This window comes from Mustela nigripes, chromosome 14 (genome assembly GCF_022355385.1).
Source record: "Mustela nigripes isolate SB6536 chromosome 14, MUSNIG.SB6536, whole genome shotgun sequence".
NCBI classification, from domain to species: Eukaryota; Metazoa; Chordata; class Mammalia; order Carnivora; family Mustelidae; genus Mustela; species Mustela nigripes.
Genome location: NC_081570.1, coordinates 73148685 through 73173413, shown reverse-complemented (window position 1 = coordinate 73173413; position 24729 = coordinate 73148685). Strand labels below are relative to the sequence as shown.

Genomic DNA, 24729 nt, shown 5'->3' with positions numbered 1-24729 from the left:
AAAAAAAAAAAAAAAAAAAAAAAAAAAAAAAAGTCTGGGCTGTAGATGAGAATCCAGACATTCAAGCCAGGCAAGAATGGAAACACAATTCAGGCCAAGAGATTTAATTTCAAAATCTTGAATGGCAAACAGAATAGTTTAGTTAGGCTTTCATGATGTGAAAGATTATGCAACAGGAACCAGGGACTTATAGGTCAAAGGTCTGCGTATAGGAGGAGGTCAAACCAATCCCACAAACTCTAGTACTAGTTACTACAGAGGTGGTGACAGAAAAAAGACCATCTTAGATGTTGAGTCAAACAGTTTCAAGACTGGGGCTCCACAATCTATCAAAGGAAGTAGAACTGAGATTAGTGTTTAAAGATGGCAAGAAGAATGCCTGAGTGTGGTGTGAATAATCACTTTCTGTTAGTTCACATAAGTAGTGAATATTTTAATCCACTTAGTATCTATACAAATGAATATTAGACTCATAAAATTTAACATTTATGCTTAGGCTTGTCTTTTTTTGTCCTAAAAGCAAGTTGAAGAGTAATTTTTTTTTTTTTTTAAAGATTTTATGTATTTATTTGACAGATCACAAGTAGGCAGAGAGGCAGGCAGAGAGGGAGGGAAGCAGTCTCCCCACTGAGCAGAGAGCCCGATGCGGGGCTCGATCCCAGGATGCTGAGATCATAACCTGAGCCGAAGGCAGAGGCCCAACCCACTGAGCCACCCAGGAACCCCAAGTTGAAGAGTAATTTAAAAAAAATTTTTAAGGGGGGGGAAGGGGAAGAGAGAGAATCTTAACCATGTTCCCTGCCCAGTGTGGAGCCTGACACAGGGCTTGAGTTCACAATCCTGACATTAAGACCTGAGCCAAAATCAAGATTTGTACCCTTAACTGACTGAGCCGCCCAGACACCCTGGAGGAATAGTTTTAAAAAGGAAGTAATATACAGAGGTTCCTGAAGAGATTATTAGTCCTTAGTGAGAACACAGATAAGGTATTTGTTTACACAGGCATAAATGGATATTGGTTGGTTGTTCATGACCTCTAGAGTTGACCATACTGGATTTTATGTTGCCCCTGCTCAAGGTTTTATTCTGAAAGCAACTTAGAATACAGCTGAATTCTTAGGATGACATGTATTAAATCTTCCCAGCCTACCTTCACAACTTCATTTCCTACTACCCTTTCCCCTGCGTTACTACTTTCCAGATACACTGGCCTTCTGACAGGTATGTGAAGTTTCCAGACTTCCTCCTAAAGTCAGGATCTTTGCACATGTTCTCCCTTCTTACTGGAAGGCACGTTAATTCACACTTCACCTGGATAGCTTCTGTTCGTATTTTAGTCCTCAGTTTAAATACCATATTCTTCAGAGATCTCTAAGTTCATTAGTTCCCTTTGTAATTCCCTTCTAGTAACTTTTTCATAATTTTTACCATAATTGTTCTATTTGTGCTTTAATTGTTGGCTTTCACTAGAATGTGACTTCTATGAGACATGGGGACATTAGGCATATATATATAATATTTTTTTCTTTTCCTTAGAGGAGTATGTGTGCAAGATGGAGCAGAATGGGGTAGGGTGAGTTAGGTAGAAGGAGAGGGAGACAATCTTAAGCAGGCTCCATTCTCATGCAGAGCCTGCCTTGGGGCTCAGTCTCATGACTCTGAGATCATGACCTGAGCCGAAATCAAGAGTCCAATGCTTAGGGGCACCTGGGTAGCTCAGTGGGTTAAAGCCTCTGCCTTTGGCTCAGGTCATGGTCTTGGCGGGGTGTGTGTGTGTGTGTGTGTGTCCCTGCTGAGCAGGGGACCTGCTTCCTCCTCACTCCCTGCTTGCCTCTCTACTTGTCATCTCTATCAAATAAATAAAATCTTCAGTTCAAAAAAAAAAAAAGTCTGATGCTTAACCAACTGGGTGGGTGCCCTGGGGACATTAGTTTTTTTTTAATAACTGAGATTGGAGAAGAGGAAAAGGAAATCCAGTAAGGTGACTGTAGGCAGAAGAGGCAGGTAAAATGGAGAGAATAAAACAGAGCATATAAAGAATTAAACAATTGCAGTCTGAGGACAGTTAATGGAGGACAAAGTATTTAACACATTTTTAGTAGCCTGTGATGAGTACTCCTCTTAATGAGATATCAGGAAATTTAGGATGTACAGAAATTGGAACCCTGTACATGACTGGTAATGTAAAATAATGTAGCCACTTTGGAAAAGTTTGGCTGTGCCTCTGTGAGTTAAACATAGATAGTATGACTCAGCAGTTCCCTTCCACGTAATAGAGCTTAGAGAAATGAAAATATTTCTACAGTCTTGTACCTGAATATATACAGTTGCATTATCTGTAACAGCCCCAAAGTGGAAACAACCCGAGTGATAGTGATGATGGTTGCACGGCCCTGAATATACTAAAAACACACTGAATTGCATACTTCAAGTGGGTTTTAAATGTGAATTGTATCTCAAAAACAAAAATGCAAAGTTATATAATCCATTCTCAGTGCTCACAGTCATTCTATTAAGTTGCAGCACACTGAACTTATAACAGACCATTGCTCTCAGAGGACATATAGGCAGGGTGAAGTTCCTGGAAGCCTCTGGTCACAAAATTTTCGTCAACCTATCTATAGTCTTGTTTTATGTGTTTCTATTTAAAGACTCTTTAATGCATATTGTTCATTTATAATCACTGAACTCATGGCCCACAAGCCATGCCTCAACAAAACTTCACTAAACGCATTTTTTCTGTAAAGTGCATCCTAGCCTTGTTGCTCTTATTAGGAACACTGGACAGCATTTTAGCACTATACTTGGGGGTCATTTTAAAAGGCTAAATCACCAACATAAAGCACAAAAATGCAAAAAACTAATTAGACTATGAAAGGATACTTGTTTACAGCATGAGAGCTCAAGCAAGGCAGGGTCCCCATTTGACTTGAGCTGGGAATGTGCTGCACTGAGCGACTCAAGTGTTTTGTTCTGTGCCCATTCACGAACTTCAAAAGTACCCGTCATTACAATTGTGGGGTAATAGATAACTTTAACCAGTAGGTGTATTTGTAAATATGGAATTCATGAATAAGAAGTATCAATTATAGCTTAGTCCTTCTACCAAAAAAAATTTTTTTTTAGGGCTAAACAGTCTTCATAATGCTACAGATATATAAAAGCTGTAGTTGTAGTATTTCAGGAGGGGCTAACAGGGAAGGACTAGTTACAGAGGCTGGAGACAATTATTCTTAATAACTGCCTCTGCATTTCTAAATAACCATGTCTCATGTTACTGATTTCTGACAAAGGGGCAGTTTGAGGTAAAATGTCTGCCAAAAGTCTACTCTGAATTTCTAATCACAAATGCAGGCCTTTTCCTAGAGCAAATCCTCTGTCACCACAGAATATAATTAAAAGGCATTTTACTTTTCAAGTAAAAAATACTTACCTAGTTGTGCTCATATCTCCTTCCCATGCATTTGCTTTCTCATATAAGGAAGGGCCAATTTTAACTTCCAAAGTTTTGCAGTATTTGCTTTCACAAGTGGTTGTGTTTTTTTTTTTTTTTAATTTTATTATCTTTATTTTTAGACTGGCTTTTAAGCTTCAAATCCCCTTAAAACAGGAAATGTCAGTATTTGTTCATCGTTCCTTTTAGGAGGCTTCGACCAAATTCAGGAATTTAGAGATAAATTAACTGTTTTAAGTTATAAGTAACATTTTGGCAGGGGGAACAAATTTATAAATATCAAGTATTATATATCCCATATTTGTGAACCAGAATAAGTTTAATCAAATTTCAGAACTGGCCTACAAAATGGCACTTTCTGGATCAGTATTTCTCTCTCATTTGTCTTTTTTTTTTTTTTTTTTAAGAGATTTGAGCTGTTCTTTGATTAGAACTGGTGAAAAATAGTTGGAATTGACGGATTAATCTGAGCCTCTCAATTAAAATAGTAGAGCTTGGTGTATACATGGTTATTCATCAACTCAAGAACTTTAAGCTCTATGATACTATGGGGTTCTTTAGCGTCTTTGCTCTCTCATAATAACTTCAATATAATAACTTGAATAGAGTTTTTAAGCTTTTCTTTATTTTTTTTAAATCAATGCCAGCACTCATTTAACTGGCTCTTCCAGCCCAATTAGTTTCCTGTGCCAATCCCAGTTTTGAAGTTTCATCCCTTCTATCCTACTGTTCATCTGTAGGTGGTGGCACCTCCTCCCACTGTTTTTCCTACTGTCCCTGACGGGCTTATCCTCCCTCTTGTTCTGAAGTAATAATGGCCACTGGGGATTAGTGCCTCACCATCCAGGGTCTTGTACTATCAAAACGATGGCTCTCCCATTACTGTAAGTGATCAAAAATAGATCCTAGTCTGTTTGCCAGGACTTCTCATTGTATTTTATTTTGATTAACCAACTTGCCTAGGGTTTACTCTCTTCATGGTTTTACAAATGTACTTAATTTAAAATAGGAGATAATACAAAATGCTAGCAATAGTAACCAAACTCTTAAAAATATTCTATAAAAACATTTCATGGTAGTGTCTTTAAAGATTTCCAAATATCCTTCATTGACAGCTTAATTCTTTCTTTTTTATTTTTAAAGTTTCTAGATTAAGAGTTTATCCTGAGATTAAGCTGACGTAAGATTAGACCAATATGATAAGAGGTTTAAATGACCTAAATTCATTTGGATGAATGTTGTTCTTTGTGAACCACCAGACAAAAGGTCAAGCAAGAAAAATCATTTTTAATAGCTCATAAAAATTCTGCATTTTAAAAGCTATTCCTTAAAGGAGATATCAATAAAAAATGCATTCAGGGATAAAAGCACTTTGAGAAACTGTTAGACAAGTATAAAGCAATATTACTCACAAAAAGTTTGAAACACTGTAGCCATCTTAACATTCTGGATAAAACAGGGCTTCTATGAAAAAATAAAAACACTGAGAAATGCAGCATTTTTAAACATGAGAGGACAAATCAGAAGAATTTCAAATTCGATTTTTTGGGAAACTTTATTTATATTTTGATCTTAAAAGAACATTTTTTATTTTTCTGTAAGAGTGGGAAGCACAAAAATTTGCTAAATATCAGATCCACACAAACCCTCCTGAAGGTTTTCTGTGTAGCCTTCATTAATGCAAATCTCTGAATGTTTCACTCTTACTGTAGATCTTGAATCTGTTTTACAATAATGAAGCCATAAAGTTTTACCGCAGCACATTCATTATGAACTATAACATTTCTATTAAAAGGACAGCCGGGAGAATGAGAAGCAGGCAATCTGTTGAGGCTCAGTGGCTCTTACTTGCTTTGTAGTTCTTGCTGGTGCTTTCAGAGAGCACACAGCACATGCATGGGGCACAGTAGGCATCTCCCTTATTAACCTCCCTAATCTAAAAATCTGTTGTTCATAAAACTGGACAAATTACAAACTATCATTTGCATAATTAGCCAACTCTGTTATGAAGCATTTCGTCAGTGGTACCAACAAATGTGGAAGGAAGGCAATGTATGAGAACTGGGTTTTGTTAAGTTTGCCGATTCCTCAGATACCGCGGGCTATGCTACCACTTCCACTGTTAATGAGATGTTTAATGCCTCACAGAAAGTGATCAAAGGAAGGAAGCAAAACTAAAATATTCTCTAGGTACTGTAATCTTTCATCTGATAAAGTAACAAAAGGATAGGACAAAATTGAAGCAAGATTTATATGCGTTCCAACTTTTCACTCAGGAATTCTTCTACACTGTCTGTGTTCCATTTGAGGATGCTTAATTCTTCAGCAATGTTCCCGCTGTCATCCAAAAGCTTTAATACAGGATCGGAACCACGAACATACTACAAAAAGAAGGACATGATTTTTATCTGCTTAGAAGAGCCTTCTCAGCCTCAAGCATAAACCCAACCAACAATTCAATCCAGGTTTAGCCAGTTTAACAGTAATTTAAAAAAGGCTTCTAGATTATAATAGGTGTTACAGGATTTCAAAAAAGGAGAACTAAGTAATTACATTTACCTCTAAAAAGAAAAACATCTGTTGGTATCGAGACGGTCTGAAATTTAAGGTGATTGAATGTAAACAAATATTTTATAGACAACACTCAAAGTCCACATGAGCTTAAAACCTTGAGAAGACAAGTTTAGGATGAGAATGACTGTGTAAGACCACTGCTGGAATAGGCAATGCACCAAATTATCAACATTTATACTGAGTTTTGAATTTTCCTTAAGAGATACATTTTTTTTATTTGTAATTAGTTTGTAATTAGGCTAGACTCTGAACCTTGAGACCCATTAGTTGACCCTAGTAATATCTGACAGGACTGAGCAATTCTAACAGTGACCAACATGATCACTAACAGCGACAAACAAGATCCCAATTCATTAAGAAATCAATCAATCTTCAATGCTAAATTAAGTAGAACCACATAACCCAAAAGGCAGCAGTGATGATGAAGGAAGCTCTTAGAATTTCTTTCAGCAATTTATGCTTCAGTTCTCTAGTTTGTGAACTCTAGCATTTGGTATACTTTCCACCCATTTGCAATGAATACCATTACTACTTAACTACTTTTGATTAGATTATCTATAAGCTATTTTGAAAGATGTGACTGTTCAAAAACTCATTTTAGTCCACAAAAGATAAAAATTTATGTAGAATGTAGCTGTAAAAATCCTCAACAAAACATTATCAAACCTACTAATGCATGAAGGAATTATATACCATGACTAATTTGGATTTATTCCAGGTCTACAAGCCTGGTATAACGTTTAAAAATTAATGAATACATCCCCACCAATAGGCTAAGTAAGAAAAATATTGTATCGACAGATGGAGAAAAAGCATCCTGTTATATGCTTCAAGGTGGTTGAATCATGGGGACATCATACTAAGTGAAATAAAGCAGCCATGATAGGATGAATACTGCATGATTCAACTCCTATGAAGTTCTAAAATAGTGGAAATCACAGAAACAAAGCCAAAGAGCTGGGAGGAGGAGAGGGAGAATTAGTGTTTAATAGGTATACAGTTTGTTCTGCAAGATGAGGACATTTCAGATCTGCTGCCCAATGGTGAAAAAAAGAAAAAAAATGTATATATGTATATATGTAACACCACTGAACTGTATGTTAAAGAATAGTTTCAAAGGTAAATTTAATATTATCACAATTAAAAATTTAGAAAGTGGGCTAAAGAGCTGAACAGATACTCGAAATAAGATCTACAGATGGCAAACAGGCTTATGAAAAGATGCTCAATTAGGGAATGCAAAATAAAACGAGTTAATACTATGTACTTATTACAATGGCTAAAATGCCAAGCACTGAAAATATTTAATGCTAGTGAGGATGGGGAAGCATAGAAACTCTCGTAACTAGTGGGAATACAACATAATACTGCCAATTTAGAAGACAGTTCGAGAATTTCTTAAAGAGCTAAAAAATTTTACTATATGATCTAGCAAATGTGCTTCTAGGTAATGAGTAGGTTGAAAACTTATGCCTACACAAAAATGTGTACGGCAGCTTTACTTATAACTGCCAAAGACTGGAAGCGACCAAGATGTCCTTCCATTGGTGAATATGAAAACATTGGTACAACAGAATATTTCTATTATTTATTTCTTATTTTTATTTTTTTGAATATTCGTATTATTTAGTGTTACCAAGAAATGGTAAGATATGGGAAGAACCTTAATTGCACACTGCTAAGTCCAAGAAACCATTTGAAAAGGCTACATGCTGTATGATTTCAACCATATGACCTTCTGCAAAAGGTAAACTACAGGGAGTTAAGATCAGTGGTTGCCAGGGGTTAGGGGGAGTGGGTGAGGCAGGAAGAAGTATGAACAGGTAAAGCACAGGAGATTTTTAGGGCAATGAAACTATTCTGTAAGATACTGTAATGGTATATACATGGTATTATATATATTTGGCAAAACTAGAACTATGCCATACAAAATATCCCAATGCTAATTATGGAATTTAGTTAATAATGCATCCATATTGGTTTATCAATTGTACCACATAAGTTCAAGATGTTAATAAGGGAAATGGAGTGGCAAGATACAATGAGGGAGGGGGTATATATGGGAACAGCGTACTTTTGGATCAATTTTTCTGTATACCTAAAGTTACTCTAAGGTATTAAAAAAAACCTTCGATGTGTAAACCTGGTGATTCACAGACCTCTACTCCTGGGGATAAAAATATATGTTTATAAAAAATAAAAAATTAAAAAAAACCTTCGAATATTTTAATTAAAAAATATACTGGAAAAAAGGAATTCCAATAAAATCCTCTTACCTTGATTTGTAGTCCTCTGAATAGTTTGGGTTTATCACTCCTGACAAAAGCTTAAGAAAAAATTCCAATTATTCACTTCCAAACTCAAGCTAGCTAAAAGATTAATATAAAAAGTACAAATACATTCAATAAAACATCAGATCCTATATTAAAAAAACTAAGGAAATTCAAACATATAAATAAATGGAAAGGCATTTCATACTATTCAATAAGAAGAGTAAGTATTTTCAGATGTTAATTGTTACAAACTTAATCAAAATCCCAAATTCTAATGGGATTGAGGGCCTGGTAGTAAAGCTCTGTGACAAGAGTAAATAATGTAAGAAGTCTGGGTAGTTTAGAAAAAGTGAAATACTGGAGGAGAATCTGTTCCATTGTTAACAGATGATGTGATACTGGAATAGAAAAAACTGGTTAGGAAATCAAGAGAGACTCAGTATCTGTCATTGTTTAGTATGGTAAAACTATAAAAGGGAAGAAAAGAATGATGTGCGCATGTGTGTGTGGGTCTGGGGTGTCTGTATGAATTATTTAACACATTGGAGAAAACTTGTCAAACTAGTTGGGAAAAATAGGATACAGCTACCTATTTTTCTATCTTCTATCTAAATGAATTCCAGATGGATTAAGATTTTCAATTCATTCAACAAATATTTACTGCAGACCGAACCGTATGCCAGACAAGAGAGATAAAGCTATACAAAACAAGATTCTTGCTCTTACGAAGCTTACAGTCCCGTGAGGAAGAAAGATACTAAACCAGTAATCACACTAATAATTTCAGCTGTGAGAAATATTACAGAAAAGGTAACATACACAACTTCAATATGGAATATAAAATTCTTCCTCACTATGACCATAGAGTAAATGCTTTATTGATATGCCTATACAAAAACGAAAACTTCAGGACAGTTAAACACCACTAGAAACAAAATTAAAAGTAAAAATTAAAAGTATAAATGAGGGACACCTGGGTGGCTCAGTTGGTTAAGCAGCTGCCTTCGACTCAGGTCATGATCCCAGCCTCCTGGGATCGAGTCCCACATCGGGCTCCTTGCTCAGCGGGGAGCCTGCTTCTCCCTCTGCCTCTGCCTGCCACTCTATCTGCCTGTGCTCACTCTGTCAAATAAATAAATAAAATCTTAAAATAAATAAAAATAAAAGTGTAAATGATACACTGGGGAAAGTCTCTAACAATGTATCAAAGTGCTCATAAATTATTAAATACATAGTAGGTGGACAAATGGACTAAGGACAGGAGGATGTAATGTACAAATATACAAGTGGTCAATAAACATTTTAAATGTTCATTAAAAACCAAATGTCAAAACAATGAGGTATCCTCACTCAGAGTGCCCAAAATTCAAAAGAATATTTAAGGTTAGAGAGGGGATGGAGAGAGGGATTTTCTTGGGGGTTATTTGCGGGAGAAGTATAGACACATTTCCAGAGAGGTATTTAGCAAAATGAACCCAAAGTCTTAATGTACATATTCTTTAAATCTGAAAGTTCCCTGTTGGGTATTTCTTTATTCTGAGGAAATAACTCTAAAATATAATGCAAAGCTATATAAGGTCCTATTAACCACATCTAGAAATTTGGAAAAAATCTAAGTCTGTAAGAAGCTACAGGTAAAATAAATTAATGTGAACCACACCACACAATGTTCCTAATCATTACAAATTAACCTGTTGGCCTTTTTCAAAGTGCTGGAACAAACAATCCTAAAATTTTTATGGAACCAGAAAAGATTCTGAATTGCCAAGGAAATATTGAAAAAAACAGAACAAAACAAAACAAAACTGGGGGCATCACACTGCCTGATTTCAAGCTTTTCTACAAAGCTGTGATCACCAAGACCGCATTGTACTGGCACAAAACAAACACATAGACCAGTGGAACAGAGTAGAGAGCCCAGATATGGACCCTCAACTCTATGGGCAAATAATCTCCGACAAAGCAGGAAAAAATATCTAGTGGAAAAAAGACAGTCTCTTCAATAAATGGTGCTGGGAAAACTGGACAGCTATGTATAGAAGAATAAAACCTGACCATTCTCTTACACCATACATAAAGACAAACTCAAAATGGATGAAAGATCTCAACATGATACAGGAATCCATTAAAATCCTGGAGGAGTACATAGGCAGTAACCTCTTCAACATTGGCCACAGCAACTTCCTTCAAGACATGGCTCCAACAGCAAAGGAAACAAAAGCAAAAATGAACTTTTGGGACTTCTTCAAGATAAAAAGCTTCTACACAGCAAAGGAAATAGTCAATGAAACAAAGAGGCAACCCATGGAATGGGAGAAGATATTTGCAAATGACACTACAGACAAAGGGCTGATACCCAAGTCTTTAAAGAACTTCTCAAACTCAACACCCAAAAAACAGATAATCATGTCAAAAAATGGGCAGAAGACATGAACAGACACTTCTCCAATGAAGACATGCAAATGGCTAGCAGACACATGAAAAAATGTTCATCATTAATCATCATTAGCCATCATGAAAATTCAAGTTAAAATCACATTGAGATACCACCTTACACCAGTTAGAATGGCAAAGATTAACAAGGCAGAAAACAACAAATGTTGGAGAGGATGTGGAGAAAAGGGAACCCTCTTAAACTGTTGATGGGAAATGCAAGTTGGTACAACCACTTTGGACAACAGTGAGGAGATTCCTCAAAAAATTAAAAATAGATCTACCCTGTGACCCAGCAATTGCACTACTGGGTATCTACCCCAAAGATACAGATGTAGTGAAAAGAAGGGCCACCTGTACTCCAATGCAATAGCAGCAATATCCACAACAGCTGAACTGTGGAAAGAGCCGAGATGCCCTTCAACAGAGGAAGGGATAAAGAAGAAGTGGTCCATATATACAGTGGAATATTACTCAGCCATCAGAAAGGATGAATAGCCAACTTTTGCATCAACTTGGATGTGACTGGAGGAGATTATGCTGAGTGAAATAAATCAAGCAGAGAAAGTGAATTATAATATGGTTTCACTTATTTGTGGAACATAAGGAATAACATGGAGGATAGTAGGAGAAGGAAAGGAAAAGTGGAGGGGGGAAATCTGAGGGGGAGATGAACCACAAGAGACTGTGGATTGAGAAATAAACAGGGTTTTAGAGGGGAGGGAAGGAGAGGGATGGGTGAGCCTCGTGATGGGTATTAAGGAAGGGACATACTGAATAGAGCACTGGGTGTTGGACATAAACAATAATCTTGGAACACTGCATCAAAAACATGATGTATTTTATGGTGACTAACACAATAAAAAAAATTATCCTATTTAGTGACATAGAAGCAAACTCATATATAAAAAGCAAGTTTCAGGGGCGCCTGGGTGGCTCAGTGGGTTAAGCCTCTGCCTTCGGCTCAGGTCACGATCTCAGGGTCCTAGGATGGAGCCCCGCATCGGGCTCTCTGCTCAGCGGGGAGCCTGCTTCCTCCTCTCTCTCTGCCTGCCTCTCTGCTCTGTCTGCTTGTGATCTCTGTCAAATAAATAAATAAAATCTTAAAAAAAAAAAAAAAAGCACGTCTGAGATCAGTTTGTTTCTTCTGCTTGTCACAAAAAAATTTAAACATATTTATTCATAAATCTTAAAAAAATTAAACTAGGAAATATAAAATATATGGCACAATACATATAACCTTTAAAATGTTAACTATTATTTTAATAGAGGACTATATCTGGAGTGCAGGGTTTGGGGAAGTTTCATTTTTTAAAAAGTTTTAAAAAGATTTTGTTAATTTGACAGAGCATAAGCAGGGAGAGCGGGAGAGGGAGAAGGAGATGGAGAAGCAGGCTCTCTGCTGGGCAGGCAAGCCCGATATGGGGCTTGATCCGAGGATCCAGGGATCATGACCCGAGCTGAAGGCAGATATTTAACTGACTGAGCCACCCACGTGCCTCTTGGGAAAGTTTTAAATCAATGTTCTCCCTTTTCTGGACGGTTGATCTGTATTTTACCATTTTCCCCCCCAGCAATGATCACATAAAACTGTTCAAATGAAATCTAGAACACATTTTTCTAAAATACAAGTAGGTTATTTCATATAAATACTTGATACTTCTTAAATTTTATGGTGACATGAGAACTTATTTCTTAAACTTACCATTAACTAGCAATAGCATTATAGATACGTTTCATTATGAAGGTCTCTACTCTTTGTTTTACTGTCCTAAATGCAAGTAGTTTTTCTTTTTGAGAACTTGTTGGAAGAGACTCAGATATCCTATCTATACTTCCCCTATAGAATTTAGTTCAAAATAAAGCTGATTGTTAGTCTGTTTATTAGAATTTCTTCTTTATTAATCCCATCCTTTAGAATTTGTCCAAATACTCTGCAGACTCCTGAATCCCAAAGCAAAAAATGATCTCATGGTATCCTGTTGCATTTTACACCATCCCTTTGGTAAATGATATTATGCACACCTGTGCAAAACACTGGTTAATACTAACTGTGTTGTCTACTGCACAAGAAAAATCTCTAGGGGAAAAGGATTGTTCTTATATCTTTTTTGAATCCATTAATAGAGGCTAGCACATTTAATAATATTCATTTATTTGAAAGATTTTTTAATAGGCTGAAATGAATAAATTTAATATGAGTCACTAATGACTATTTTCATCATTCTTTGCTCTGCTAAGTATAGATCTACAAAGCCTCCTAATCTTGAATGAGGGGGATATCTGCTAAATACTCTGTAGTAGCAAATCACATTTTATAAGTGGTGAATTAATTTTTTTACAGATACTTGGGTGCTTTTATGTACACATGGCAGTTGGATGGGCTATACAAGAATATAACACTTGCAAAAAGATGCATAATAATTTTCTAGTTTACTTCCTGCTGCTTTAAAAAAGCTCAATAACATCAGTTTGAAGATTCCTAAAGAAATCCATGTCACTGGGATGCCTGGGTGGCTCAGTCCAGTTAAGCATATGTATTCAGCCCAGGTCATGACCCCAGGGTTCTTGGATGGAGTCCCAAAAGTGGTGGGGGAGAGCAGTCCCTGCTCAGCAGGGAGCCTGACTCTCCTTCTGCCAGCCACTCCCCCTGCCCGTGCTATCTCTCTGACAAGTAAATAAATAAAATCTTAAAAAAAACAAAGAACAAAACAGCCACTGCATTTCCAGAAAATGTTCTTATGCCAACTTATTTGGTAGTTATAAAGGCAGTTTTGTGAATAGTACTTTCAAGTAATCAAATACACAGAAGTGATTATAAAACACATGAAATGGTTCAGCTTTTCACTCTGGATTCTTGTAAGTAGGTCACTTGCACAGCTCCCTTAGAGATGAGCTTAGTTTTGCTATATGTATTACTCAGAAACCTATAGAACTCTTCTAATTTGGACTCTTCAAAGGTAACTATAAACAATATTAAAAAAAAAAAAGTATCTTCCTAGTTCCAGAAAGAGGGTAAAACTGGGGATGACAAGATAATAGGGAGCATATGTCTTAGGATTAAAGAAAAATGTTTAAATTATTTTCAAAATAAGTGAAAATATAAATGAAAAAGACAATACACTTGGCTAGATGTAATGATACATCTTTGATCACATCAGGAGTCCGTCATATAATGTATTCCACTGGTTTTAAGACTTAATTTCATTGTAAGGGGTTACAGAATTATGGTTAAGACTGTGAACTATTATATAAAATTATAAGGAATGACAGATGTTTTCCTGTTGATAAAAATAACCATTTGAATCATCATATATTCTAAATAAAAATGTCATATATCATACCCAGAAACAATACAAAGAGAATGGCCAACAACAGCAGACAACAGAACTGAATTCTCAACTATGTTTAAGCAAGCTTCTGGGTACCTAAGTATCTCTAAAATAAAAAACTTACTATTATATACACACCATCTAGAGTGTAGTATTATGAGTCATTTGGGTCTTCCCAAGATGACAATTTAAAAGCACTTGAAAACATTCAAGAGAAAAGCAACTTAAATAACTGAAATAATCTGAGGAGACTGGAGGTACAATGAAGACAAATGAAAAAGTTAACTTCTTAGTACAGAAAGATAAAGTCAGAAAAAGAATGTCTGAAGACTATATAGGATATATTAACCAATATAAACACAGGCTTTTAGCTGGATTATCCTTGAATTAGATAAATTTTGTAAATCCATTTATCCATTCAATAAATATTTGAATTCCTCTTAATATGAGGTACAGTGTTAGATTCTGGATATATATATATATATATATATCCAGAATCTAACACTGTACCTCATATTAAGAGGAATTCAAATATTTATTGAATGGATAAATGGATTTACAAAATTTATCTAATTCAAGGATAATCCAGCTAAAAGCCTGTGTTTATATTGGTTAATATATCCTATATAGTCTTCAGACATTCTTTTTCTGACTTTATCTTTCTGTACTAAGAAGTTAACTTTTTCATTTGTCTTCATTGTACCTCCAGTCTCCTCAGATTATTTCAGTTATTTAAGTTGCTTTTCTCTTGAATGTTTTCAAGTGCTTTTAAATTGTCATCTTGGGAAGACCCAAATGACTCATAATACTACACTCTAGATGGTGTGTATATAATAGTAAGTTTTTTATTTTAGAGATACTTAGGTACCCAGAAGCTTGCTTAAACATAGTTGAGAATTCAGTTCTGTTGTCTGCTGTTGTTGGCCATTCTCTTTGTATTGTTTCTGGGTATGATATATGACATTTTTATTTAGAATATATGATGATTCAAATGGTTATTTTTATCAACAGGAAAACATCTGTCATTCCTTATAATTTTATATAATAGTTCACAGTCTTAACCATAATTCTGTAACCCCTTACAATGAAATTAAGTCTTAAAACCAGTGGAATACATTATATGACGGACTCCTGATGTGATCAAAGATGTATCATTACATCTAGCCAAGTGTATTGTCTTTTTCATTTATATTTTCACTTATTTTGAAAATAATTTAAACATTTTTCTTTAATCCTAAGACATATGCTCCCTATTATCTTGTCATCCCCAGTTTTACCCTCTTTCTGGAACTAGGAAGATACTTTTTTTTTTTTAATATTGTTTATAGTTACCTTTGAAGAGTCCAAATTAGAAGAGTTCTATAGGTTTCTGAGTAATACATATAGCAAAACTAAGCTCATCTCTAAGGGAGCTGTGCAAGTGACCTACTTACAAGAATCCAGAGTGAAAAGCTGAACCATTTCATGTGTTTTATAATCACTTCTGTGTATTTGATTACTTGAAAGTACTATTCACAAAACTGCCTTTATAACTACCAAATAAGTTGGCATAAGAACATTTTCTGGAAATGCAGTGGCTGTTTTGTTCTTTGTTTTTTTTAAGATTTTATTTATTTACTTGTCAGAGAGATAGCACGGGCAGGGGGAGTGGCTGGCAGAAGGAGAGTCAGGCTCCCTGCTGAGCAGGGACTGCTCTCCCCCACCACTTTTGGGACTCCATCCAAGAACCCTGGGGTCATGACCTGGGCTGAATACATATGCTTAACTGGACTGAGCCACCCAGGCATCCCAGTGACATGGATTTCTTTAGGAATCTTCAAACTGATGTTATTGAGCTTTTTTAAAGCAGCAGGAAGTAAACTAGAAAATTATTATGCATCTTTTTGCAAGTGTTATATTCTTGTATAGCCCATCCAACTGCCATGTGTACATAAAAGCACCCAAGTATCTGTAAAAAAATTAATTCACCACTTATAAAATGTGATTTGCTACTACAGAGTATTTAGCAGATATCCCCCTCATTCAAGATTAGGAGGCTTTGTAGATCTATACTTAGCAGAGCAAAGAATGATGAAAATAGTCATTAGTGACTCATATTAAATTTATTCATTTCAGCCTATTAAAAAATCTTTCAAATAAATGAATATTATTAAATGTGCTAGCCTCTATTAATGGATTCAAAAAAGATATAAGAACAATCCTTTTCCCCTAGAGATTTTTCTTGTGCAGTAGACAACACAGTTAGTATTAACCAGTGTTTTGCACAGGTGTGCATAATATCATTTACCAAAGGGATGGTGTAAAATGCAACAGGATACCATGAGATCATTTTTTGCTTTGGGATTCAGGAGTCTGCAGAGTATTTGGACAAATTCTAAAGGATGGGATTAATAAAGAAGAAATTCTAATAAACAGACTAACAATCAGCTTTATTTTGAACTAAATTCTATAGGGGAAGTATAGATAGGATATCTGAGTCTCTTCCAACAAGTTCTCAAAAAGAAAAACTACTTGCATTTAGGACAGTAAAACAAAGAGTAGAGACCTTCATAATGAAACGTATCTATAATGCTATTGCTAGTTAATGGTAAGTTTAAGAAATAAGTTCTCATGTCACCATAAAATTTAAGAAGTATCAAGTATTTATATGAAATAACCTACTTGTATTTTAGAAAAATGTGTTCTAGATTTCATTTGAACAGTTTTATGTGATCATTGCTGGGGGGGAAAATGGTAAAATACAGATCAACCGTCCAGAAAAGGGAGAACATTGATTTAAAACTTTCCCAAGAGGCACGTGGGTGGCTCAGTCAGTTAAATATCTGCCTTCAGCTCGGGTCATGATCCCTGGATCCTCGGATCAAGCCCCATATCGGGCTTGCCTGCCCAGCAGAGAGCCTGCTTCTCCATCTCCTTCTCCCTCTCCCGCTCTCCCTGCTTATGCTCTGTCAAATTAACAAAATCTTTTTAAAACTTTTTAAAAAATGAAACTTCCCCAAACCCTGCACTCCAGATATAGTCCTCTATTAAAATAATAGTTAACATTTTAAAGGTTATATGTATTGTGCCATATATTTTATATTTCCTAGTTTAATTTTTTTAAGATTTATGAATAAATATGTTTAAATTTTTTTGTGACAAGCAGAAGAAACAAACTGATCTCAGACGTGCTTTTTTTTTTTTTTTTAAGATTTTATTTATTTATTTGACAGAGATCACAAGCAGACAGAGCAGAGAGGCAGGCAGAGAGAGAGGAGGAAGCAGGCTCCCCGCTGAGCAGAGAGCCCGATGCGGGGCTCCATCCTAGGACCCTGAGATCGTGACCTGAGCCGAAGGCAGAGGCTTAACCCACTGAGCCACCCAGGCGCCCCTGAAACTTGCTTTTTATATATGAGTTTGCTTCTATGTCACTAAATAGGATAATTTTTTTTATTGTGTTAGTCACCATAAAATACATCATGTTTTTGATGCAGTGTTCCAAGATTATTGTTTATGTCCAACACCCAGTGCTCTATTCAGTATGTCCCTTCCTTAATACCCATCACGAGGCTCACCCATCCCTCTCCTTCCCTCCCCTCTAAAACCCTGTTTATTTCTCAATCCACAGTCTCTTGTGGTTCATCTCCCCCTCAGATTTCCCCCCTCCACTTTTCCTTTCCTTCTCCTACTATCCTCCATGTTATTCCTTATGTTCCACAAATAAGTGAAACCATATTATAATTCACTTTCTCTGCTTGATTTATTTCACTCAGCATAATCTCCTCCAGTCACATCCAAGTTGATGCAAAAGTTGGCTATTCATCCTTTCTGATGGCTGAGTAATATTCCACTGTATATATGGACCACTTCTTCTTTATCCCTTCCTCTGTTGAAGGGCATCTCGGCTCTTTCCACAGTTCAGCTGTTGTGGATATTGCTGCTATTGCATTGGAGTACAGGTGGCCCTTCTTTTCACTACATCTGTATCTTTGGGGTAGATACCCAGTAGTGCAATTGCTGGGTCACAGGGTAGATCTATTTTTAATTTTTTGAGGAATCTCCTCACTGTTGTCCAAAGTGGTTGTACCAACTTGCATTTCCCATCAACAGTTTAAGAGGGTTCCCTTTTCTCCACATCCTCTCCAACATTTGTTGTTTTCTGCCTTGTTAATCTTTGCCATTCTAACTGGTGTAAGGTGGTATCTCAATGTGATTTTAACTTGAATTTTCATGATGGCTAATGATGATTAATGATGAACATTTTTTCATGTGTCTGCTAGCCATTTGCATGTCTTCATTGGAGAAGTGTCTGTTCATGTCTTCTGCCCATTTTTTGACATGATTATCTGTTTTTTGGGTGTTGAGTTTGAGAAGTTCTTTAAAGACTTGGGTATCAGCCCTTTGTCTGTAGTGTCATTTGCAAATATCTTCTCCCATTCCATGGGTTGCCTCTTTGTTTCATTGACTATTTCCTTTGCTGTGTAGAAGCTTTTTATCTTGAAGAAGTCCCAAAAGTTCATTTTTGCTTTTGTTTCCTTTGCTGTTGGAGCCATGTCTTGAAGGAAGTTGCTGTGGCCAATGTTGAAGAGGTTACTGCCTATGTACTCCTCCAGGATTTTAATGGATTCCTGTATCATGTTGAGATCTTTCATCCATTTTGAGTTTGTCTTTATGTATGGTGTAAGAGAATGGTCAGGTTTTATTCTTCTATACATAGCTGTCCAGTTTTCCCAGCACCATTTATTGAAGAGACTGTCTTTTTTCCACTAGATATTTTTTCCTGCTTTGTCGGAGATTATTTGCCCATAGAGTTGAGGGTCCATATCTGGGCTCTCTACTCTGTTCCACTGGTCTATGTGTTTGTTTTGTGCCAGTACAATGCGGTCTTGGTGATCACAGCTTTGTAGAAAAGCTTGAAATCAGGCAGTGTGATGCCCCCAGTTTTGTTTTGTTTTGTTCTGTTTTTTTCAATATTTCCTTGGCAATTCAGAATCTTTTCTGGTTCCATAAAAATTTTAGGATTGTTTGTTCCAGCACTTTGAAAAAGGCCAACAGGTTAATTTGTAATGATTAGGAACATTGTGTGGTGTGGTTCACATTAATTTATTTTACCTGTAGCTTCTTACAGACTTAGATTTTTTCCAAATTTCTAGATGTGGTTAATAGGACCTTATATAGCTTTGCATTATATTTTAGAGTTATTTCCTCAGAATAAAGAAATACCCAACAGGGAACTTTCAGATTTAAAGAATATGTACATTAAGACTTTGGGTTCATTTTGCTAAATACCTCTCTGGAAATGTGTCTATACTTCTCCCGCAAATAACCCCCAAGAAAATCCCTCTCTCCATCCCCTCTCTAACCTTAAATATTCTTTTGAATTTTGGGCACTCTGAGTGAGGATACCTCATTGTTTTGACATTTGGTTTTTAATGAACATTTAAAATGTTTATTGACCACTTGTATATTTGTACATTACATCCTCCTGTCCTTAGTCCATTTGTCCACCTACTATGTATTTAATAATTTATGAGCACTTTGATACATTGTTAGAGACTTTCCCCAGTGTATCATTTACACTTTTATTTTTATTTATTTTAAGATTTTATTTATTTATTTGACAGAGTGAGCACAGGCAGATAGAGTGGCAGGCAGAGGCAGAGGGAGAAGCAGGCTCCCCGCTGAGCAAGGAGCCCGATGTGGGACTCGATCCCAGGAGGCTGGGATCATGACCTGAGTCGAAGGCAGCTGCTTAACCAACTGAGCCACCCAGGTGTCCCTCATTTATACTTTTAATTTTTACTTTTAATTTTGTTTCTAGTGGTGTTTAACTGTCCTGAAGTTTTCGTTTTTGTATAGGCATATCAATAAAGCATTTACTCTATGGTCATAGTGAGGAAGAATTTTATATTCCATATTGAAGTTGTGTATGTTACCTTTTCTGTAATATTTCTCACAGCTGAAATTATTAGTGTGATTACTGGTTTAGTATCTTTCTTCCTCACGGGACTGTAAGCTTCGTAAGAGCAAGAATCTTGTTTTGTATAGCTTTATCTCTCTTGTCTGGCATACGGTTCGGTCTGCAGTAAATATTTGTTGAATGAATTGAAAATCTTAATCCATCTGGAATTCATTTAGATAGAAGATAGAAAAATAGGTAGCTGTATCCTATTTTTCCCAACTAGTTTGACAAGTTTTCTCCAATGTGTTAAATAATTCATACAGACACCCCAGACCCACACACACATGCGCACATCATTCTTTTCTTCCCTTTTATAGTTTTACCATACTAAACAATGACAGATACTGAGTCTCTCTTGATTTCCTAACCAGTTTTTTCTATTCCAGTATCACATCATCTGTTAACAATGGAACAGATTCTCCTCCAGTATTTCACTTTTTCTAAACTACCCAGACTTCTTACATTATTTACTCTTGTCACAGAGCTTTACTACCAGGCCCTCAATCCCATTAGAATTTGGGATTTTGATTAAGTTTGTAACAATTAACATCTGAAAATACTTACTCTTCTTATTGAATAGTATGAAATGCCTTTCCATTTATTTATATGTTTGAATTTCCTTAGTTTTTTTAATATAGGATCTGATGTTTTATTGAATGTATTTGTACTTTTTATATTAATCTTTTAGCTAGCTTGAGTTTGGAAGTGAATAATTGGAATTTTTTCTTAAGCTTTTGTCAGGAGTGATAAACCCAAACTATTCAGAGGACTACAAATCAAGGTAAGAGGATTTTATTGGAATTCCTTTTTTCCAGTATATTTTTTAATTAAAATATTCGAAGGTTTTTTTTAATTTTTTATTTTTTATAAACATATATTTTTATCCCCAGGAGTAGAGGTCTGTGAATCACCAGGTTTACACATCGAAGGTTTTTTTTAATACCTTAGAGTAACTTTAGGTATACAGAAAAATTGATCCAAAAGTACGCTGTTCCCATATATACCCCCTCCCTCATTGTATCTTGCCACTCCATTTCCCTTATTAACATCTTGAACTTATGTGGTACAATTGATAAACCAATATGGATGCATTATTAACTAAATTCCATAATTAGCATTGGGATATTTTGTATGGCATAGTTCTAGTTTTGCCAAATATATATAATACCATGTATATACCATTACAGTATCTTACAGAATAGTTTCATTGCCCTAAAAATCTCCTGTGCTTTACCTGTTCATACTTCTTCCTGCCTCACCCACTCCCCCTAACCCCTGGCAACCACTGATCTTAACTCCCTGTAGTTTACCTTTTGCAGAAGGTCATATGGTTGAAATCATACAGCATGTAGCCTTTTCAAATGGTTTCTTGGACTTAGCAGTGTGCAATTAAGGTTCTTCCCATATCTTACCATTTCTTGGTAACACTAAATAATACGAATATTCAAAAAAATAAAAATAAGAAATAAATAATAGAAATATTCTGTTGTACCAATGTTTTCATATTCACCAATGGAAGGACATCTTGGTCGCTTCCAGTCTTTGGCAGTTATAAGTAAAGCTGCCGTACACATTTTTGTGTAGGCATAAGTTTTCAACCTACTCATTACCTAGAAGCACATTTGCTAGATCATATAGTAAAATTTTTTAGCTCTTTAAGAAATTCTCGAACTGTCTTCTAAATTGGCAGTATTATGTTGTATTCCCACTAGTTACGAGAGTTTCTATGCTTCCCCATCCTCACTAGCATTAAATATTTTCAGTGCTTGGCATTTTAGCCATTGTAATAAGTACATAGTATTAACTCGTTTTATTTTGCATTCCCTAATTGAGCATCTTTTCATAAGCCTGTTTGCCATCTGTAGATCTTATTTCGAGTATCTGTTCAGCTCTTTAGCCCACTTTCTAAATTTTTAATTGTGATAATATTAAATTTACCTTTGAAACTATTCTTTAACATACAGTTCAGTGGTGTTACATATATACATATATACATTTTTTTTCTTTTTTTCACCATTGGGCAGCAGATCTGAAATGTCCTCATCTTGCAGAACAAACTGTATACCTATTAAACACTAATTCTCCCTCTCCTCCTCCCAGCTCTTTGGCTTTGTTTCTGTGATTTCCACTATTTTAGAACTTCATAGGAGTTGAATCATGCAGTATTCATCCTATCATGGCTGCTTTATTTCACTTAGTATGATGTCCCCATGATTCAACCACCTTGAAGCATATAACAGGATGCTTTTTCTCCATCTGTCGATACAATATTTTTCTTACTTAGCCTATTGGTGGGGATGTATTCATTAATTTTTAAACGTTATACCAGGCTTGTAGACCTGGAATAAATCCAAATTAGTCATGGTATATAATTCCTTCATGCATTAGTAGGTTTGATAATGTTTTGTTGAGGATTTTTACAGCTACATTCTACATAAATTTTTATCTTTTGTGGACTAAAATGAGTTTTTGAACAGTCACATCTTTCAAAATAGCTTATAGATAATCTAATCAAAAGTAGTTAAGTAGTAATGGTATTCATTGCAAATGGGTGGAAAGTATACCAAATGCTAGAGTTCACAAACTAGAGAACTGAAGCATAAATTGCTGAAAGAAATTCTAAGAGCTTCCTTCATCATCACTGCTGCCTTTTGGGTTATGTGGTTCTACTTAATTTAGCATTGAAGATTGATTGATTTCTTAATGAATTGGGATCTTGTTTGTCGCTGTTAGTGATCATGTTGGTCACTGTTAGAATTGCTCAGTCCTGTCAGATATTACTAGGGTCAACTAATGGGTCTCAAGGTTCAGAGTCTAGCCTAATTACAAACTAATTACAAATAAAAAAAATGTATCTCTTAAGGAAAATTCAAAACTCAGTATAAATGTTGATAATTTGGTGCATTGCCTATTCCAGCAGTGGTCTTACACAGTCATTCTCATCCTAAACTTGTCTTCTCAAGGTTTTAAGCTCATGTGGACTTTGAGTGTTGTCTATAAAATATTTGTTTACATTCAATCACCTTAAATTTCAGACCGTCTCGATACCAACAGATGTTTTTCTTTTTAGAGGTAAATGTAATTACTTAGTTCTCCTTTTTTGAAATCCTGTAACACCTATTATAATCTAGAAGCCTTTTTTAAATTACTGTTAAACTGGCTAAACCTGGATTGAATTGTTGGTTGGGTTTATGCTTGAGGCTGAGAAGGCTCTTCTAAGCAGATAAAAATCATGTCCTTCTTTTTGTAGTATGTTCGTGGTTCCGATCCTGTATTAAAGCTTTTGGATGACAGCGGGAACATTGCTGAAGAATTAAGCATCCTCAAATGGAACACAGACAGTGTAGAAGAATTCCTGAGTGAAAAGTTGGAACGCATATAAATCTTGCTTCAATTTTGTCCTATCCTTTTGTTACTTTATCAGATGAAAGATTACAGTACCTAGAGAATATTTTAGTTTTGCTTCCTTCCTTTGATCACTTTCTGTGAGGCATTAAACATCTCATTAACAGTGGAAGTGGTAGCATAGCCCGCGGTATCTGAGGAATCGGCAAACTTAACAAAACCCAGTTCTCATACATTGCCTTCCTTCCACATTTGTTGGTACCACTGACGAAATGCTTCATAACAGAGTTGGCTAATTATGCAAATGATAGTTTGTAATTTGTCCAGTTTTATGAACAACAGATTTTTAGATTAGGGAGGTTAATAAGGGAGATGCCTACTGTGCCCCATGCATGTGCTGTGTGCTCTCTGAAAGCACCAGCAAGAACTACAAAGCAAGTAAGAGCCACTGAGCCTCAACAGATTGCCTGCTTCTCATTCTCCCGGCTGTCCTTTTAATAGAAATGTTATAGTTCATAATGAATGTGCTGCGGTAAAACTTTATGGCTTCATTATTGTAAAACAGATTCAAGATCTACAGTAAGAGTGAAACATTCAGAGATTTGCATTAATGAAGGCTACACAGAAAACCTTCAGGAGGGTTTGTGTGGATCTGATATTTAGCAAATTTTTGTGCTTCCCACTCTTACAGAAAAATAAAAAATGTTCTTTTAAGATCAAAATATAAATAAAGTTTCCCAAAAAATCGAATTTGAAATTCTTCTGATTTGTCCTCTCATGTTTAAAAATGCTGCATTTCTCAGTGTTTTTATTTTTTCATAGAAGCCCTGTTTTATCCAGAATGTTAAGATGGCTACAGTGTTTCAAACTTTTTGTGAGTAATATTGCTTTATACTTGTCTAACAGTTTCTCAAAGTGCTTTTATCCCTGAATGCATTTTTTATTGATATCTCCTTTAAGGAATAGCTTTTAAAATGCAGAATTTTTATGAGCTATTAAAAATGATTTTTCTTGCTTGACCTTTTGTCTGGTGGTTCACAAAGAACAACATTCATCCAAATGAATTTAGGTCATTTAAACCTCTTATCATATTGGTCTAATCTTACGTCAGCTTAATCTCAGGATAAACTCTTAATCTAGAAACTTTAAAAATAAAAAAGAAAGAATTAAGCTGTCAATGAAGGATATTTGGAAATCTTTAAAGACACTACCATGAAATGTTTTTATAGAATATTTTTAAGAGTTTGGTTACTATTGCTAGCATTTTGTATTATCTCCTATTTTAAATTAAGTACATTTGTAAAACCATGAAGAGAGTAAACCCTAGGCAAGTTGGTTAATCAAAATAAAATACAATGAGAAGTCCTGGCAAACAGA

General features: G+C 35.5%; 1 protein-coding gene and 1 long non-coding RNA gene across 3 annotated transcripts in view; one reads left to right on the top strand and one right to left on the bottom strand.

Annotated features, from left to right (window-relative positions):
- SELENOF (selenoprotein F) overlaps nucleotides 1-24371 on the top strand; it is an 89729-nt gene extending 65358 nt beyond the window's left edge. The window contains exons 4-5 of one of the 2 annotated variants that reach the window (XM_059375306.1): nucleotides 20739-20788; nucleotides 23258-24371. In XM_059375306.1, coding sequence (XP_059231289.1) covers nucleotides 20739-20788; nucleotides 23258-23389 — 182 coding nt within the window. In that variant the 3' untranslated portion in view covers nucleotides 23390-24371. Of the gene's footprint in view, nucleotides 1-20738; nucleotides 20789-23042; nucleotides 23127-23257 lie in introns of those variants that run through there. The other variant, XM_059375307.1, reaches the window with a different exon arrangement.
- LOC132001087 (uncharacterized) lies at nucleotides 4722-8464 on the bottom strand. Its single transcript, XR_009399523.1, has 2 exons — nucleotides 8305-8464; nucleotides 4722-5835 (listed from the first exon to the last, which is right to left on the bottom strand). It is a non-coding gene; the product is annotated as an uncharacterized LOC132001087 (long non-coding RNA).
- Nucleotides 24372-24729: the final 358 nt, after the last annotated feature.